Source organism: Chaetodon trifascialis, chromosome 13 (assembly GCF_039877785.1).
Source record: "Chaetodon trifascialis isolate fChaTrf1 chromosome 13, fChaTrf1.hap1, whole genome shotgun sequence".
NCBI lineage: Eukaryota > Metazoa > Chordata > Actinopteri > Chaetodontiformes > Chaetodontidae > Chaetodon > Chaetodon trifascialis.
Genome location: NC_092068.1, coordinates 6,525,542 through 6,543,999, shown reverse-complemented (window position 1 = coordinate 6,543,999; position 18,458 = coordinate 6,525,542). Strand labels below are relative to the sequence as shown.

Sequence of the window (18,458 nt, the reverse complement as noted above, 5' to 3'; positions counted from 1 at the left end):
AAATTTTCTCCACCCTCCCTGCATGGCTCTCTCCTCCTTTCCCCCTCCTGTACCTACCCTCTCTTTTCTTCCTCTCTTTTACCTCCATTCTAACTCCCTGCTGCTCATCTCTCACCTCTTTCACTCTCTCCCCTTTCTCCATCTCTTCCTTCAGGGGAGTTGTTCATGGTGGACGGTCGGCCAAAGGAGGCCCAGTTCTGCATCGCCGAGGCCAACTCACTCTTCCCCAACTCATACTCGGTGCTGCTGCAGCGGGGCCGCCTGGCCGAGCTGCGGGGCCAACTGGATGAAGCCAAAGGCCTGTATGACGAGGCCCTGGCCATCCATCCCACAGGAGAGCGCATACTCGTGCACATGGTGAGAGACAGTGAAAGCTTTAGAGGCTGCTAAATTTGATTAGAATTAATGTAACATTGTAACACACACATGCACACACGCACAACATGCATGAATACACTAATACATTTTAAATGCTTTATTTGAGTCTATTAAATTACCACTGACGTAAGATGCGAGCTGAACATGTGCACACACTCATGTATGCACCCTAGCTTATAACTACACACACACATCCATGCACTCATTTTAGATGTTTTACTTGAGTTCACTAAATTACATTGCACTGTATGTTACGCAAGAACTTCAGCATGAAGTCAGACTCACACACGCAGCCGTGTACTGACTCACACACAGGAATGCACACAAATGATGTTCTTAAACCCTCTAAATTAAATTAGACCGAATTCAATTCTGCAAATCAGCTCCATGTAACCTGCGCACGCACACACACACACACAGCCAGTTGGCTAAGAACATGTAGTTTCACGGTTATGTCATGCTCTTTGTCTTTACATGCCATGTCATTGCATCTCAGCAGGTTAAAATCTGATGTTTTGGAAATTGATGGCCTTCCACTGTTATGTGTTAGGGAGTAATACTTTGCTCTGATACAATAAAAAAAAAAAAGAAGTGGTGTTACCACACTGGTCTGACATTACAATGCTATAACTTGGTGTGTACTGCATACATGTGCTGAGACACAAAATTCACATGCACACACTCATTTTCTTCTAAATGTATTTGCAGAAATTCAGATCTGCCGGATTACACACACTCACACAAGCACACATACCCTCACACACCCAGATATTAAATCTGAAATATATTATTGAAGACATTGAAGACACAAAGGCACGCACACATAAAAAACACACATACTAACCATGCAGGCCTGCAGCTAAGTAAACGGTTAATGTCCTGGTAAAGATATTGTTTTAAAATTTATTAATTTCAATAAAAAAATATTCCCACTCAGAATTTTCATTTGTTGACAAAAATACCACAACGCCACCCCCCCCACCCCCCTTTGAACTGAATGATGCAAAATAAACAAGTTTAAAAATTAACCATAAAGATTCTCTGAAAGGATTCAACAGTCAATATCAGGGGAATTATCTGTGATTCTTCATCACAGCATTCGTGTATCCTGGCATGTTTAATCAATATCTAATCAATACCTCATTAGGATGAACCAGGTGTGCTGGTAGAGCTGAGCAGATCCCTCTTTATTTTAAAGCCTGTGCACTTGCTTAGCCTCTTGCACTCACACACTGGTGTATGTTTTTTGTTTAATCCAACAGAAATAATTAGGCTAGCTTGCTGCTAGCTGCTAATATTAGCTCGCAAGCAGGGAGCAGCAATGGCAGCTGCTCATAATCATTACCATTTTTCTCCCATGTCCAGTGCTGCACTGTGTCAGTGTCAGGATTGTTATAGCTCAGTCATATTCTGAGATGTGTTCATTTGTTGTGGGGCAAACTTCAAATTTCAGAACACAGAAACAAACAAACTTTGCTCCATAACCAACAAATGACAAATACTGCTCAAAGACTTGTTTTCTCTCTGCTGATCACTCCCCCACATTTTTCTCATCTGAGCAGATCCTCTCTCTCTCACTTCCGCACTATAAAGATTCTCTCTCGCCCACTTCCACCCACTTCCTCGCTCAGTCTGTCTTCCAGATGATCCACTGGATTAACTCATAGCTGCTCTGACCTTTGAACCTTCTCTGTTGTCATGGTGAAAGGACCAGAGAGGGATATTCCTCAAATCCAAGACTCACACTGTCCGACACGCGCTCACACACAATGTCTCTGGTCTCCATAGTGACCATAGATGTGCTGGTTGATATCTCTTTGACTTAAGCACAAGCTACCTTGTGACCACATAAGGCTAATGCTTTTGCTCCTAGTGTGCACTTTAGTGAGAGTGCTGTGTTTAGCTGTGTTTGTGTGTGTGCAGTGCAGTGCAGTCCCACTGGGGTAGGCAGAGGTACGCGTCTCTTCCATATTTGGCCTGTGGGAGAACCAATCCCAGGGGGTGAAAAGTAGAATCAAAGCCAGCTGGCAGTGTCCTACTCTGGGTCTCTTACAGGGCAGATGTGTTCTCAGTCTGAAAGTGTGTGTGTGTGTGTGTGTGTGTGTGTGTGTGTGTGTGTGTGTGTGTGTGTGTGTGTGTGTGTGTGTGTGTGTGTATGTGTGTGTGTGTGTGTGTTCGGCATGATTGTGTTTGTGCCGTCCTCCATTGATTTGGCACACATGTGGACTATTTGTGCATTTTTAACTGTGTGTATGTGCTTGGATTAAAAGACATGTTGTATTAGACACTAATAGACCAAATACAAACCGCTGCTATGTAGAACACTATATGTTGTGGATTATGCAATATAGTAGACATGCTAATGGAGCAGCGCAGTAGATAGCTGCATGCTTGCATTGTGATGGAGCCTAAGTGGGACACTGTGTGGGACATTTTATTTGGAGCGCTGCCCATTTTTCTGGCTTGCAACAGCCTGCCAGGATACAACCTACAGTTGCTGCTACTCTGTGGCTCTACTTCATGCATTTATTTTTATACTGTATCTGCTGTGGACACTTTGTGTGCCGGTGGCCCATTTATTCTGCTCTGCCTTAAGGGGAATTCTGATGATATTCTTGGTTGATATTCTTACACTTGAGCTATTATTCTGCAAAAGTACATACTGTACTTTCCTTGAATGTCCTTAAGATCTTTTTCAGCTTTTTCTGTGTTATTAGGGCAACACATAAAAGACGACGTACTCCTACTGTAGCTTCACAGTGATGTTCTTCCGATTCTCTTTGTGGATTAGTTTTTTATAGACACAGTATCATTATGAGGCAGTATCATCAGTATGAAGCCTCCACAGCTTTAGAAAGGTACCTTTTATTCACATTTTTTTGTATGCTTTTGCCTTTATGGGACAGCTTATGGTGATGCTGCAGAGAGGAAATATATAGGGACGGAGAGCAAGAGGGGTATGATATCCAGCAAAAGTCTCAGCATTTGATTACTAAGTCATATTTTACCCTTTTTCATGATTTTGACTTTATGACTTTAGCATAACTTAACGTTTATTTTTATACATGTAGTTTTCTTTTCTTGTCTGAAAAGACAAAACATGTAGCTACATTAATCAGTATCAGTAGCTGCCTGACCGTGAAACCACAACAGCATTGTATTCTTATATACTGCTACACAGACAGTATTACTATGCCTTTTGATCTATACAACTGCTGTTTTCCTCTCATAAATGAACTCTTATAAGAGCAGATAAGCAACAAAGTAAAAGGGCTTTTTTGGAGGTTTAAGGCATCATTGCACACAGTAGCTTCACATAAGCCAACTAGAGTACAATGAAGTTGTAATTTTCTCCACAGTGGCCACAGTCGATGAGGAAAGGGAAATGTGCGTAAGGGAAACCCATGACTGGAAGCCATACAGAAGCTCAGCAGCCCCTGCGGTGTCGTTCATATCAACACACCACGACCATTTTCCCTCATTCACCACACAACTCTTCACTCACTCCACCTCTACATATTAGCATCAACCATGTCGACATGGTTTTTGAGTGTGTGTGTGTGTGTGGGGGGGGGTCTAGTGATGAGACAGTGACTCATAGCTCTGGTCAGCTGCTGGTTTCAGAGTATTTTTGGATGGATGAGGGTGTGGTAGTGAGGGAAACCAGTATAAGACTATGGTATGCTGTGTGTGTGTGTGCGTGCGTGCGTGCGTGCGTGCGTGTGTGTGTGTGTCCAGTCCACAGGCTAAACCTAAGCATCTCTTTTGCTCATCTGTCACGCTATTAGCCATGTCAGCTTTTACACATTTATCTGTCTGTGCCTCTCACCTCATTATGGTAAGTGTTTGGTTGATTTGTGTGTGTGTTTGTGTGTGTGTGTGTGTACGTGTGGCATGCAGTGCATGGGTGTGTGTGGGTGTGTGTGCTCTGATGGGTAGCTGATACTGAAACACAGCCCAGCCTTGCTTCCGGCGATGGTATGAAATGAATCTGACCCACTCCCTACATCCTCCACATCTCATCCCTCCTGTTCTGTAGCCCAGCCTGCTCTGAGTCAGCTGCAAACACACACATCCACACATACACACACCCTTAACACACATACTTTACATTTCCTCATCTCCAACACAACCATATTCATACACGGCTTCACATATGCATGCATACTCTCAAGGACGCGGACTTGTGCACATTGAATTAATTGCGTTCCAATTATCAAATGCCCCCCATCTCTCTCTCTATCTCTCTCTCTTTCTCTTTCTCTCTCTGTCTTTCTCTCTCTCTCTCTCTCTCTCGCTCTCTCTCTCTGTGGATGGGGGTGGTGGTTGTCAGCTGATTAGATAATGCAAATACATTATTTATAACACTTTGCACGTTCTTACCGCTTTATGGGATTGCCTAGCAACCAGGGAAATATATTCTATTGAGCAAGACCTCTGATAACCAGAGAGAGAAGGAGAGAGAGTGTGTGTGTGTGTGAGGAAGAGAGAGGAAGAAAAAAATGGGGGGGCCTCATCAGAGAGACAGTTGGGAGTTGGCTGGTGCCTCCGTTGCTATGTATGGCTCATCTGGGCTCTCTTATTTTTTCCTTTTTCTTTGACACATCAATGTTTTTTCTCTCCATCTCCCTCTCTTTATTCATTGTTCTCAGTTTAGCTCTTTCTCACTCAGTCACACTCTCTTCCTTGCTTTCTTCCTTTTCCTCTATGGCTCCTTCCTCCCTTTCCTTCTTTCTCTCCCTTCCTGTTGCTATCTTCCCATGTGAGTGTGCACATGCAATTATGTGTGTGTGCCATGTTGACTTTTATACTGTTATTTTTATACATCTGCTCCGATCTGTGGAGAGGTGAGAATGTACTCTGTAAAGCGGGAATTGATTGTAGACGCACCATATGTGCTGTTTCTTTATCCTTACATGTTCAAACACACCGTAGGATTAGGTACACATACTATTTGCTATTCTCTCAGTGTAAACATTGCATATCTTCACTGAAAGTTTGGAACAAGCTAAAGCAGAATAAATATATAAATATATATGTATATGATACTGTCAGACAGATGGAACAAGATGATTTTTCCACTCTACTCTAGGAGATAGTTTCAAATTTGGGAGAATGTGCTTATGCCCTTTCTTGCAGAAAGCTATTTTATAATATTGACTCGTCGTACACTGAATACAAATCTACAGCCAGAAAATGGTTTGGTCAGCTTAGCATAGAGACTGGAAACAGGGGTAAACATCTAGACCACCTTCATCCTGCTTCATATGCCTACCAACACCTCTAAAGAAGTTGAATTAACACATTGTATCTGGTGCAGAACCAGCTGTTTCCCTGCTTCAGTCTTTATGCTAAGCTAAGCTAATCAACTGCTGGCTGTATCTTTGTACTTTAGTGACACACAGGAGAGTGGTGTCAATCTTCTGATCCATCTCCAGACAACTACACGAATAAGCATACTTCCCCAAATGGTGAACTATTACTTTAAGGGGAAATGAAACTGTATATTAAGGGATTACTCAGTAAGGAAAGTTCAAGCCAATGTGACCAAGGTAAATACAGGAGACTCTTCCTGCCTGCCCAGACTTAACCACTGATGGGATTAAAGGTTCAGGTACAGGCTCTCTTCCTGGTTCAGTGGCAGGGCATTAGGCCACTGGGTTACTCTGTGTGTATGTGTGTAGTAGATGTCAGCCTACAGGCTTTTAGCAGACTTGGGTTACAAGTTCGCTGACATAACTTACCCCCTGACTGCCATATTGCATTATTATGGACCATATGGACCTGAACTGTGTGATGCACACACTGAACCATGTCTACGCCAAAACTGCACAGCAATTTTATAACCTTGTACATAAATGTAACTGTTCATATCTTATTTCTTATTCTCCGGTTGGTCTGGTCAGTCAAGCTCTGTAGGCAGCATGGCTGACAACAGCAGATTGCACGTCTAAATTTAGAGTTCAGCTGTCTCCACACTGTCTAGAAGATGTTCATTTATGTGCTGTTTTTTTACTGGTAACTGACTCATATGACCATTTTGTCACAGATTGATTTTGTGTTTATGTCATGAAGTATGTATCAAGCTAAGCAGCAGTCTCAGTATCTGCCATGTTGAGTTTGGAGCCACATCCAGTCACACATTTGTTTAAAGCCTATGTATACTGCAGCTTTTAATCAGTGTGTGGCTTTGCATCCTAGTTCTATACAAACTATGATGTAATGAAAAGTTTGAATTCTCACTTGAGGCAGAAAAAGTTTTTGGTAATAAAGAAGTTAACCAATAAATAATATTCCCATAAATAAATCTCTGTGGTGGCTGCTTAGCTGTTGGTAAGTTAGAATATTACAAAGTACTCTTTTGTCATGAAATATGAGTAATATCAGCTGACGCCAAAGAACAAAAACTCATTTCCCCAATGCTAATCAATCCTATAATCAGATCTCAGTTGGGTGTGTTTGTTTGTGACATTCAGGAAGCTTTTTTCATTCTGTTCAATCTAGCTGATGGAAATACACTTGATTAAATGCTGTGTATTGTTTGCAGCGTCTCAAAAGTTTCCTTAAATTTAGCTTGAAAGATGGATGGAAACACCACTGCCCACTCGCTCAGTTTGGCTCAGCTCGGTTCAGTTGTGCTTTAATGGCACGACAAGAAACGAACCTGCGCTGCCAAGCTCGATGGGATCAGCTGAGGTAAAACTGGAGACAGATGGCTTGGAGTAATTAAAGCAAAACCAATAGATACCAGCTTTATCAGTGTAATGCCAGAAACACTTGGTAGCAATCTAAATGTTCTTGAACACACATTTGCTCGCTCACTTCCTTTCCTATCTGCTCACTCTCCTTCTCCCTCAGACATTTTGTTCCTTATTGTAACGTTCTCTGATTGATGCCAGTCTTTCTCATTTTGCCTCTATCTCGTTTGTTTTTCTCTGATGCCTCTCTGTCTTTAACTTAAATGTAGAGTTCAACATTTTGGGAAATACAGCCTTGCTTTCTTCCCAAGAGTGAGAAGATCAGTGTCAATCTGATGTCTGTGGGTTTTGTACCAACCTGAAATCAGGATGTTATTAGCCTAGCTTAGCATAAAGACTGGAGGCAGGGGGAAACAGCAAGCATGACCAAATAAAGAATAAAAGAAACTTAACAAAACCTCTAAAGCTGATAACAAACATCAGTTTAATGTTAAATACTGGAGCTTCTTCTTAATAACAGCTAGCCGCAGAGCGTTTATAGCCAGCCAGGACATGCTCTGGCTTTCTTCACCGCCATGAAAAGCTCTTAACGATGGTTGCTGCTGCTGAATATAACCATTTAATGCTGGTGTGACCAGGCCTGAAGGTTCTCAGGTTTGGCACCATGCCTACAGAGACCAAAACCTCTACGTGCACTGTCTGTGCTGTCTGGCAGCACAAGAGTACTGCTCTGAGCCGATGGATAAACCCTTGTTTGTCAAGAAATAGAGTAGCTTTTTTCCTCTGGCTGTGAGACACCTCGATTCATCCACCATAAAAAAACATACTTTTTTTTGAGTAGCATAATGTTACTACGACTGGCATTTATGCAACCCTGTTGTAAAATGATAAATCGAGCTTATGCCTTGAAACTCTTAAGGTCATTAAAACAACTAGAGATGGTTTGGTATTCTTATTATTTTACACTGAACCAAGCCAGCTGTTTCACCCTGCTAAGCTAGGCTAACCACGTCCCAGAACCAGCTCAGTCGTTACTGTCATCTCACTAACAAAAGCAAAACAAACGTTTATTTCTTAAATTGTTGAGGTCTTTCTTTAAGTTTTACGTACAACCGTTGGCCAGTGTGTGTGTGTTCCACTGTGTGTGCTTTCCTCAGGTTGTCATGCTCAGTCTCTCCTGTGTTTACATCAGCCCACAGCATAGAGTAGTGTTTATTTGATTGAGCTGCTGACCTGGAAGGATCAACTTTTCCATGGCTACCAGCAAAACTGACATGTGGCACACATGGCACAGTGTCAGTCATGGTGTGTGTGTGTGTGTGTGTGTGTGTGTGTGTGTGTGTGTGTGTGTGTGTGTGTGTGTGTGTGTGTGTGTGTGTGTGTGTGTGTGTGCGTGTGCGTGTGTGCGTGTGTGTGTCTAAGTCCAGTGTGTTTATGCTTGAAACGTTTGAACAATGTAACCCCCGTGAGTCTGGAGACAGGAGTACAGACGGTAAGATGCGGAAGCTAGTGGCCAAACCATTGGCAACGAATACATCATGCACCTGGAGCATACACCCACGTCCACTCATGCATGCATACCAGACTGTTCTCATTCCTGGGTCATAAAATACCGACGTTTTGTCACCCCCCTCGGCGCCTCATACAGACACACAAGGTAGCCTTCAGCGTCTGTAAGAGACACATCTGGCTTTCTGCTAACTCTCATGTAAACTCATCTGCAGTAAAATTAGACAGTCAGAGCAGGTCGGAGTGGATGGATGGGTAAGACATGAGACTTTGATATGCCAGGAAATGGCTGGTCGTGTCCCATGTGACAGCAAAAGTCACTGTTGATGTCTCATACATGCTAAAGGGTACCTTGTGCGTCAGTATTTGAACACCTTGGAAGGAGAAGAGGTTGTGAATACACACACTCATTAGGGTGCGCATACACATACACAAGCTTGTAACCCTGTGTACATCCATACCCAAGAGTTTCAATCTTCCTCTGTGTTTTCCTCACAGCAGCAGTGACGAAAAGGAGAAGGAAGAGAGAAAGTGTGTGTGTGTGTGTGTGTGTGTGTGTGTTTTTGCGTGCCTGTGTCTCTCCTTCTGTGTGTGTGTGTGTGTGTGTGTGTGTGTGTGTGTGTGTGTGTGTGTGTGTGTGTGTGTGTGTGTGTGTGCTTTTATTGAAAGTTGCATCAGAGCCCCTAGACAGCTATGTGAATTTCAGCCCAATTAATCTGGAGCTTGTGAGCAGAGACTTCATAACAAGACTTGTCTGTCTGACCTGAGGCCAGCTGAGAGTGTGCCTGTGTGCGTGCATGCATGCTTGGGTGTAACAGATAGTCAACGTAAGGGGGGAATGATATTGTACAAAGTGCCTGTTGTCACCTTGAGCGCGCATGTGACACTCGCTTGTATATTTGCGTGCAGTGTGTTTGTGTCGGAGACTCCACGCTGTTGGTCAGTTGCGTGACAACCTTTTTTTCTGGGATCTCAAACACACCGCTCCCCAACTGAGCTGAGCTATGAAGAGACAGAACACCCTCACACAAAGTTCTGCTTGACCTTTAACATTGTGACAACTGATATCATGCATTATATCCCCCTCTTTCTCACATATGTTCTTTTTTACACACACCCTGACAGCTTACTGTCGGCTTTAACAAGCATTTTATTCAGATTAAATATCCATCCACTGTATGTGAAATGCCAGTTACGTACTTCTCATTCTTCCTCGGCTTTTTGTGCCACACACATGCACACATACAGTCTATACATTCATGCAATGTAAAACCAGTGAGTGTGGATATTGCATGCATACCCACCTCTTCCTGGCAGAGCTCTGGGCAGCAGTTGTCCAGCACGCCACTCAATCAAGCCTTTGGAATAACATGTTCTTTAAAGGAACATACCAATGTCTTTGAATGTTTTGGACAATTTAGCACAAACTGTGTAAACCTTTTACGACTAACCATTCTTTCTCATTTAGTAGATTAGTAGACCCTAAACCTAATTAGTGGTGTAAGGGATTACAATTTGAAATTCAACTATTACATTGCATTTACTAATCCCAGTAACGCTCCATCTCTTGAGCATGGGATGTTCACTATCAGTTTAGTCTTTTTGTGTTGGACAGACTGGTCAGGTAGCATTGTGTTAGCTTGACGCAGTGTTCTAGCCTCTGATAGAGAGGAGAAATACAAATTATGGTAACTCCAATAAAGTTGTCTTAGTTATAAATGTATAATTTTGGTTATGATAACACTGTTCTCACCAAGTTAATTTAAGATTTGGAAACATTGCAAAAAAAATAGGTCAAACAGGGCAACGAGCCTGAGTAAAAGTAAAATTACAGCCCAAACTGCAGGAAGCTACATGTCTGTTCCAGGACATCCATGTTCATGCTTGTTCATCTTCTGGGTTGGATTTTCTGCTTCTACTTCCTGTAAATGTATTGCTTTTTGGCAGCTGCATCTCAAATCTCACATTTTGCCAACAGGATTACAATGCAACAATAAATTTGACAGACAAAAGAGGGTGCAGCATAATGAATTAGCTACTTCATCAGGATTGCTGTCTCTGTAAGTTGATTTTCATTCTGCCATTACATTATCTGAGACCGTTCCCTGGTTAAAAGAAAAACACAGTTTACCAGTCTAAGAAGTGAGGGTTTGGCAAATCATCAGCAGTGAGTTAAAGTGGACATAACTTGATTGAACTTAAATGGTCCCCTCCACTGACCCAAGCAGGTTAAACACAGCATCAGCTCTCATGAGCGTGTATCTGGGCGTCCAATTCCTAAAATACTGCATCATCTTTCAGCAGAGGGCTGCTCCTAATCTCACGATTTGTGGATTTTCTCCCTTCAGTTGTACAATCCCAGTTGAATATGACTCTAGTCAAGTGTAGTACAGTTGGTTGTTGCTGTTTTTTTTTTCTCATACTGAACTAGTCCACAGGACAGCAGGCATTATAATCCAAGATTTGGATTTTTTGTAAAAAGCCACCATCTGCTTACTTGATCTTATCATGCCATAAAAAGTGTTTTAATGGTAGATATTTAGCATGGAAAAATATTAGGGACAAGGTACTGAACACCATTCAGTAATGTGAAAATGCATGCCATAGTCTTCGACGTCCCTCAGAAGTGTTCAGTTTTAGCACAACAAATTCAGCAAGCAGATTTTCTCTGAAACCAAAAAAACTTTGTTCCAGCTAAACTTCTGTGTGTTTAATTATGTTGGATGTTTTCAGCAATAGACTCCTCTGGGATATGTACTTCTTTTGGTTGTTAGCAGGAGAAATCGGCTTTTTTTTTTCCATCAGTACTTTGAATTAACTGAAATTTAACAAGACTTGATGAGCCGAACAATAGAATATACATTCACACACACAGACACACACATATACTCAGACTTCATTTCTTATTTTTCCCTTCTCTTTTATCCCCCTGTCCATTCAGGGCCGTCTGCTGGTGAAAACTGGGCGTTTCCACCTTGGCGAGAAGGTCTTGCGTGATGCAGTTCAAGTCCACAGCACCTCTCACGAGGCGTGGAGCGGCCTGGGTGAGGCCCTGCAGTCTCGGAACTCCAGCCAGGCCCCAGACTGCTTCCTGACAGCCCTGGATCTGGAGGCTTCCTGCCCCATCCGGCCCTTCACCATCATCCCCAGGGAGCTTTGAAGGGCTGGGATGGAGGTTTGGGTCAGGTTTCAGGCCTGTAAGTGGCCTGTTGCTGGATAATTATACATAGATGTAGATACACTGAAAAGCAATGCTGAGTGGAAAATGTTCCTTAAATAAGAATGTGGTATAACTCTTTTCATCTGACTTTCAGCAAGAAATTTCCCAAAATGTGTAGTATTCCTTTAACAGGTACATTGTCAATAACAAGACATGTACAGATTACTTTTTCATTGTCACTCACTCAATTACACCAAATCTCAAATGTCTAAATGTCTTCAAATTTGAGAATTCTTACCATCCATTCTTAATAAGTTAGTTAGTCATCAGATGAAAAATGACATTTACATGAAAACAGTGAGATTAACATTGGATATCAGTGCTGTTTGTGCAGAAAAGCAACAAGAGTGCTTTATAGAGAAAATAATGTTATAATGTAAGTGCTGTAACAATATACATCTCCTGTGGAGGAATAAGTACAGAGGTAATAGCTCTTTTGCAATTACTGACAAATGATGAATAATATCTTTAATAATCACAACCATTGGGTATCACTTTAATGTTTCATAGATGGCAGAGATGTGCTGGTTACATCTTGAGATAGAATGTGTGTTGTTATGTGGGGAAATGCAGATGCATTGGTGATGTATAGGCTGTCATTCACAGCAGCAGCTCCACTTCATCTTCATCTTAGCCTTTGATGTATTTTTGATTATCATGTTGATCGACGCAGCTTTTATGTACACACAAACATCCCCACCCTCTCATCTTCAAATGAGAGCTCAAATATCATCCAGCAGGGACCTTTGCATATCACTCCATATGTCATTATTATGTATGTGTGTGCCTATGTTCATGTGCGTTTGTCTTAAACCACCCCTCTGGGCCGTTAACAGTCCCTGTTCTGTCTGTTTTGCTTGTACGGTACAGTCGTTGACTCATCTGTGTGTCTTGTTTTTCTGTTTTTTGTGTTTTTTTTTTTTGACTCATCTGTTCGTAATGCTCTCCATTATAAACAACAATGGCTTTTAAAAATCACTGCTGGATGCCGCGTCTTCACCTGCCTTGTCACTTGTGACTAATGGACATCACTTCCGAGTGCCTAACCACATTAATGTGAGCAGTGGGACTGGGCTGCCGGCTTATGTAATACTGCCAGCACAGTTTTCTGCCTCCAAACTCCCTCCTCCTCCTCCTCCTATCTCTCTCTCTCTCTCCTTCTCTATCTCTCTATGTCGCTCGCTCTCTCCCGCCTTGCCTGATGTGATGTGATGTGGCTTGGTTGCCTAGCAGCCATCCCCTTGTTTGAGTAACTGGGGAAGAGGAGAGATATCTGGTCTGCTGAACAACACACACATACACAGACAAGAGATACACACACACACACACACACACACACACAGCGAGAGGCAGATAATGCCCCCGTTGTGTGGTTTTACAGGCTTGACAGTGTCTGTTTGATGTCTGCTGTTGCCATGTGAGGTATGAGCCAGCTATAATCAATGTCTCAGGCTGGTGTAAATTGATTTGTGTTATGGGAAGAGTCCCTGTCTTTGCTCTCAGCAAAACCTCCATTTCTTAACCCTCCTTCGCTGCAGGGCTACAAGCACTAATCCATGCCATGTATGCCTTTTTTTAAAAGTCCACAATCACCCACGTCCCCATCACTCCCAGCATGAAAATCCCTCCTTAATCAATACTTTGATTCTCGCACAGGAATTATCGATCACTGTCGCCTCTTCTCTGCCATGCATAAAATCTATTTTTACTTTTTCCCTCCTCGCTCGCCGGCTCTCCCTCGTTCCATCCTCTCCTCATTAGCACTGTGTGTGACACCTACACAGGGGCTTCGGGAGATGAATGGTCTAATCCCTGTGGGTAAGGAGTGAAATATTACATGGTGTGCTCACACATGCACAAGTACACATACACAATGAAGGGCACATGAACACATTGTGTGGTACAGTGCACATGCTTAAGTACACACTCGCACGCACACACACACACACACACACACACACACACACACACATGCCTTGGTCTTGACAGCTCTGGTAAAAGGAGATAGATTAATGGAGGAAGCGGCCTGCTGCAAAGCCTCTCAGAATGACAACGGGCAGATGAAGCTCTATTCACGGGACTGACTGTCACCACACGCACACATGCAGATTTGTATACAGCATATACACCTGGGATCAATGAGCACAATGCATAAGATCTTATTGTTTGTGCGTCATTGTGATGTCAGAGCACCGGGCCATGTCGCTCTGGTTACGCTCTCACTTCTACACCTGAGCATCAAAAGACAGTCTACATGGGTGATATGAGGGTGGGGTGGTGGGGAGCAATGGGTATCAAGTGTTCAGACGCACCTACTGTACATTTATGATTAGCTTAGACACACATACACATCATCATGAAATAAGTCACAGCCATATTGGATCTGTAAGTGATGAGTAACAAACAAATAACTGACAACTGGCGAGGAACTGATGTTTGGTGAGGTGTGTGTCTGTGTGTGTGTGTGTGTGTGTGTGTGCGTGCGTGCGTGCGTGTGTGTGTGTGTGTGATGCCAACCATGCAGGGGCAAATGGAGGGCACGGGCTGGGTGGTGCCAGTGCAGGGCGCCAAGAAGGAAACCATAAACCATCATTGTGATGTCCAAACAAGGAGCCACTGATGGGTGAGGGGTGTGATGGAGGTTATGAGGATCAGCCACGGTTCCAAAGTCTCATAAATGGAATGACTGACAGTAGACGTATACCTAGTTCACCCCCAAGGGGCAAATGTGCTGCAGCGGAGTTCAGAGCACATGTTGACAAAAGAATGTATTCAAAATGCTGCAGAGATTGCCTGGAGGTGACAAGTTAATACAGTTTACTATCAAAATTACTTTGGCAAACAAGTGTCTCTTGGTTTTAAAGCTTAATGCTCTGACATGACCTGAGCACTTTCCAAAGATTCTACAGTAAAAATCCTCCATGGTTTTCCACAGTCATTTTATGGACTTACTTTACCTACATTCATTGATATAGGCTCTAATACAAATGCATCATCACAAAATCCACCAATGTAATTTGTGCAGGTGGGAAAGGTTAAAAGACTAGTTCCATATTTTGGGAAATCACTCAAAGAGTTAGATGAGAAGATTGATTGTCTCATCTCAGTCTTTTTTATAGTGGCCAAAGAGGAGAGGCTGACCAACTCCCATCTCTCTGCTTCAGCCAGCGGCTGCTCAAATATAGCTTATTATAATGGCGTAGGTAAACACATTATTGAGGTCATCCAGGCTGCCGTGAGACTTGCAAGCAAATCCCACTGTACATATGACAGCTATTTACTGTACAAAAGTAAAAAATAGACCTATCAGCACCTCCAAAGCTCACCAATAATATGTTATACACTGTTAGTTTCTTCATATTTAACAGATAAATATAAAATTTCATTCTTCTCATCAAAGTCTTGGCAAGGAAACTGATTTATACTGTTGTATTTCTATTGTATAAAATATCATACAGCTGTGAATAACAGAAAATAAAGGCAAAAAGTCATGTTTTTGAGCATGCTGTCGTTTGCTGTGCGAGCCAGTAGCAGCGCTGATAGCCCTGTTTAATTATACGAAATATGCATTGAATTCTTCTCACATTGCTGCCACACCGCCATCAGCCTCGGTTTTGGAAACGCTGATGCTCCTCTATGAGGTTGACATTGTCGAGCACCGGGCCTAATAACACCACAGTAAACAGCAGCTTGGCCGACAGTGTGTTCTCTTCCATCAATCACTCCAGCTCACCTGATCGGCCTCCAGCGCTCTTGGTCCACTTCCACACACACCACGACGGTGCCAGCACCATTACCCACTTAAACAATGACCCCCTTGTACGCTAACAGTTGGCCATTGGAGCTGATTAAACTTTTAAATGTCATTTAATAGAAGCGTAATGTTGCTCCGATGCGTCTGTCAGCAGCTTGAGGGGGGTAAAAGGATACCTGGTCACCCTCCTGGTGTGTCACACTGCCTGCTAAATTCCTCAGCTGGCTAGTCATCACCCTTAGTGTGGGATGTGGTGATGAGAGTGAATGTGACCTGGACTTTAAGGGGACACGAGGCAGCAGCACCTCTGAACCTGCCACCTCTGTGTTTGACCCTCTTACTGCTGGCTGGAGTTTCTCAAGGTGCTCGTGTTATACATGAGAGAGAAAGGGAGACAGAGGCTGGCTGGTTCTGTGATACAGGGAGGCCATTTTAGTTCAGCACAATGTCAATGAGCGAACAATGGCTTCTCTGTTTGACAGTTTGTTTGTTTGGCGACCTTTAGCTGGGACTCAGCAACTGATAATGGCATTTGTCCCACACCAGTGTTGGATTATGGGTATTTTTGTGTAACCTCACATTCTTAGGAAGTTTCAGTGGTCTGCCTCCGTCATCATTCTGGAGCAGGGTCACATTTTCTCAGCGTGCTGCCCCGAGTTAGCTGCTAATTTGACGTCCTTGACTCTGACCCAGCTGTACCACTGAGTGGCAGGGTCACCTCCTGTTGTAAGCTGCCAGAAACACAGTTTTATTCCAGACAGCGCTGATGTGCTACACTGCTTCCTGAATGTTGACTGGATCTCATTAAGCTGTTCCCAAAAGCTGAAGTTGATGTTTGGGCTGCCAGTGTGACCTGCCCTAACACCAGATGTTCTCATGACCTTTAAATGATGTAATTCCACTGTGCCAGCACAAGTCACATCTTAGATCACACTTAAATTGCTCTCTCACCCACTCTTGACAGGAAATACTCCCACAGATGAAAAGATAGTGGGTGTGGCAGGCTTTGTGCAGTGCCTACCATCCTGATCATTTTCTCAGCAGTGTTGATGCAAGGTCCACTTTCATCTTTCTGTGGAGGTTTCATAAATTTTAAATACTGAAAGTAGCAGTTTTGATCTCTTTACGAGGCCATAGAACCTTTGAGAAATTAGTGGATGTGTGCGTATGTTTGCAGGTTTGCTCGTGAGTGCTTTTTTAAAAGGCAAAGGATCTCAAGTGCATGCCTACGTGTTGCATTCATGGCATTGTGCAGCTGTGTGTATATCCTTTGAAGCAATGTGTGTCTATGAGGGGGGGCTTGATTGACAGCGAAAGAGCGGGTGCCTGGTCGTGCCTGTGGTCGAGACAGGCTGTGGGAGATGCAGGGTGTTAAGTCGTCAGTATGAGGCATATGTCAGAGATCAGTGCTGGACTGTGGAGATCACTGAGATGAGAAGGCAGGAAGGGCGCTGGGGGTTGAGAGAGACAGAGATTACTGGGGGCTTGATGCCTTGACCACAGGCAGAATGGCTGTTCATCACACACACACACACACACACACACACACACACACACACACACACACACACACACACACACACACACACACACACGCACACACACACACACACACACACACACACATTTACATCTCTCCTATTACATCTTCCTCACAAGCAGTGGATACACATCCCTAGCCCTCCAGAGGCTGCATGCAAAGCCCCATGTTAATGAGATTGTCTTCCTCTCTAGGTGGAAGTGTGCGCTCCTTTGTCTCCAGAATAATGACAGGAGGAATAAGAGCCCGACTCTTGAACCTCTTCAAGCTCTTAAGTGTCTGCAACTGAAGGAAAACAGAGTGGTGGGGATTAAAGTCGGCCAAGTAGATGTGCTCTGATAATGTTCTGTACAGCTCGCCTGACTGTTGTCCCAGACAAAACACATCACTGATGTCAGTATGAGTTAAGGAGTTGGTCCAGTGCCTCATTATAAATAGTATCTCCCAAATTCCAAAATCCCTGCTTGTCTCTTCTTGCCTGTATAAGATGAACATGAAATGCACATTGCAAACCTCTATAAGCTAGGGGGCAGTGGAACAAGCTACAGTATAAACACAATACTGACATATTTCCGCATTATGAAGTTAATATGCTAAGCATGTTAGCAAACAGTTGGCTATTGCTTCCACATTACGCAGAGCAGTATTAGCATCCATGTAGCTGGATTTCTGGTCATCCGACAGATGTAAGTAAATATTTATTCTCGTTGTAGCTCATTTTTTTGGTCTTAACCAACTCCAGAGAAAAATATCTAACTATTTCGCTATGTTCAAAAGCTAATTGCTAATTTTGTCTAATTACTGGTTGGTTCGCGTAGCACACAGTGGGTTTAATGAGAGATTTTTCATTCAAAAACAGCTACATGCTACAGCTTCAAACAAGGTCGATAAGAGCAGTGAGACTGAACAAAAACTTTAAAGTTGAAGGCAATACAACCAAAACTAACTGAAAAACACTAAAATATTCTACTGAGCTGAGGGAAACTGCAGTCAGGTGATAATTATTTGCAGGTTCATGACACTGTTCACATTACACCAAGTCATTTGATTTATTGTTGACACAAAATATTGATTAGCACAGCTTTAAAAGATGAAGAGGTAAGTGGAGCTTGTAGTTATGAAATACAGGTCACGGATGGGGCCAGGATTCAGCATGCTGCCCCATTCAAGATGACTGGGGAAGAGACTTTGTAGATTGTAGACAGACTAGTTGAGAGGCTACATCCAAATGAGCTGAAAAATAAGTTCAGATCTTTTATCAAAGTCATGTGAAGCAGCTATATAATTGTTTCCCCAGGCGCTGCACTATGGCTGCCCACTGCTCCTCAGGGATGGGTTAAATGCAGAGAAAAAAATCTC

At 43.0% G+C, this 18,458-nt stretch overlaps 1 protein-coding gene across 1 annotated transcript in view; it reads left to right on the top strand.

The window, feature by feature from the left end:
• Positions 1-12,818, top strand: part of ttc7a (tetratricopeptide repeat domain 7A) — a 44,774-nt gene extending 31,956 nt beyond the window's left edge. Inside the window, exons 19-20 of the mRNA XM_070977589.1 lie at positions 155-357; positions 11,527-12,818. Coding sequence (XP_070833690.1) covers positions 155-357; positions 11,527-11,745 — 422 coding nt within the window. The 3' untranslated portion in view covers positions 11,746-12,818. The remainder of the gene's footprint in view (positions 1-154; positions 358-11,526) is intronic.
• Positions 12,819-18,458: the final 5,640 nt, after the last annotated feature.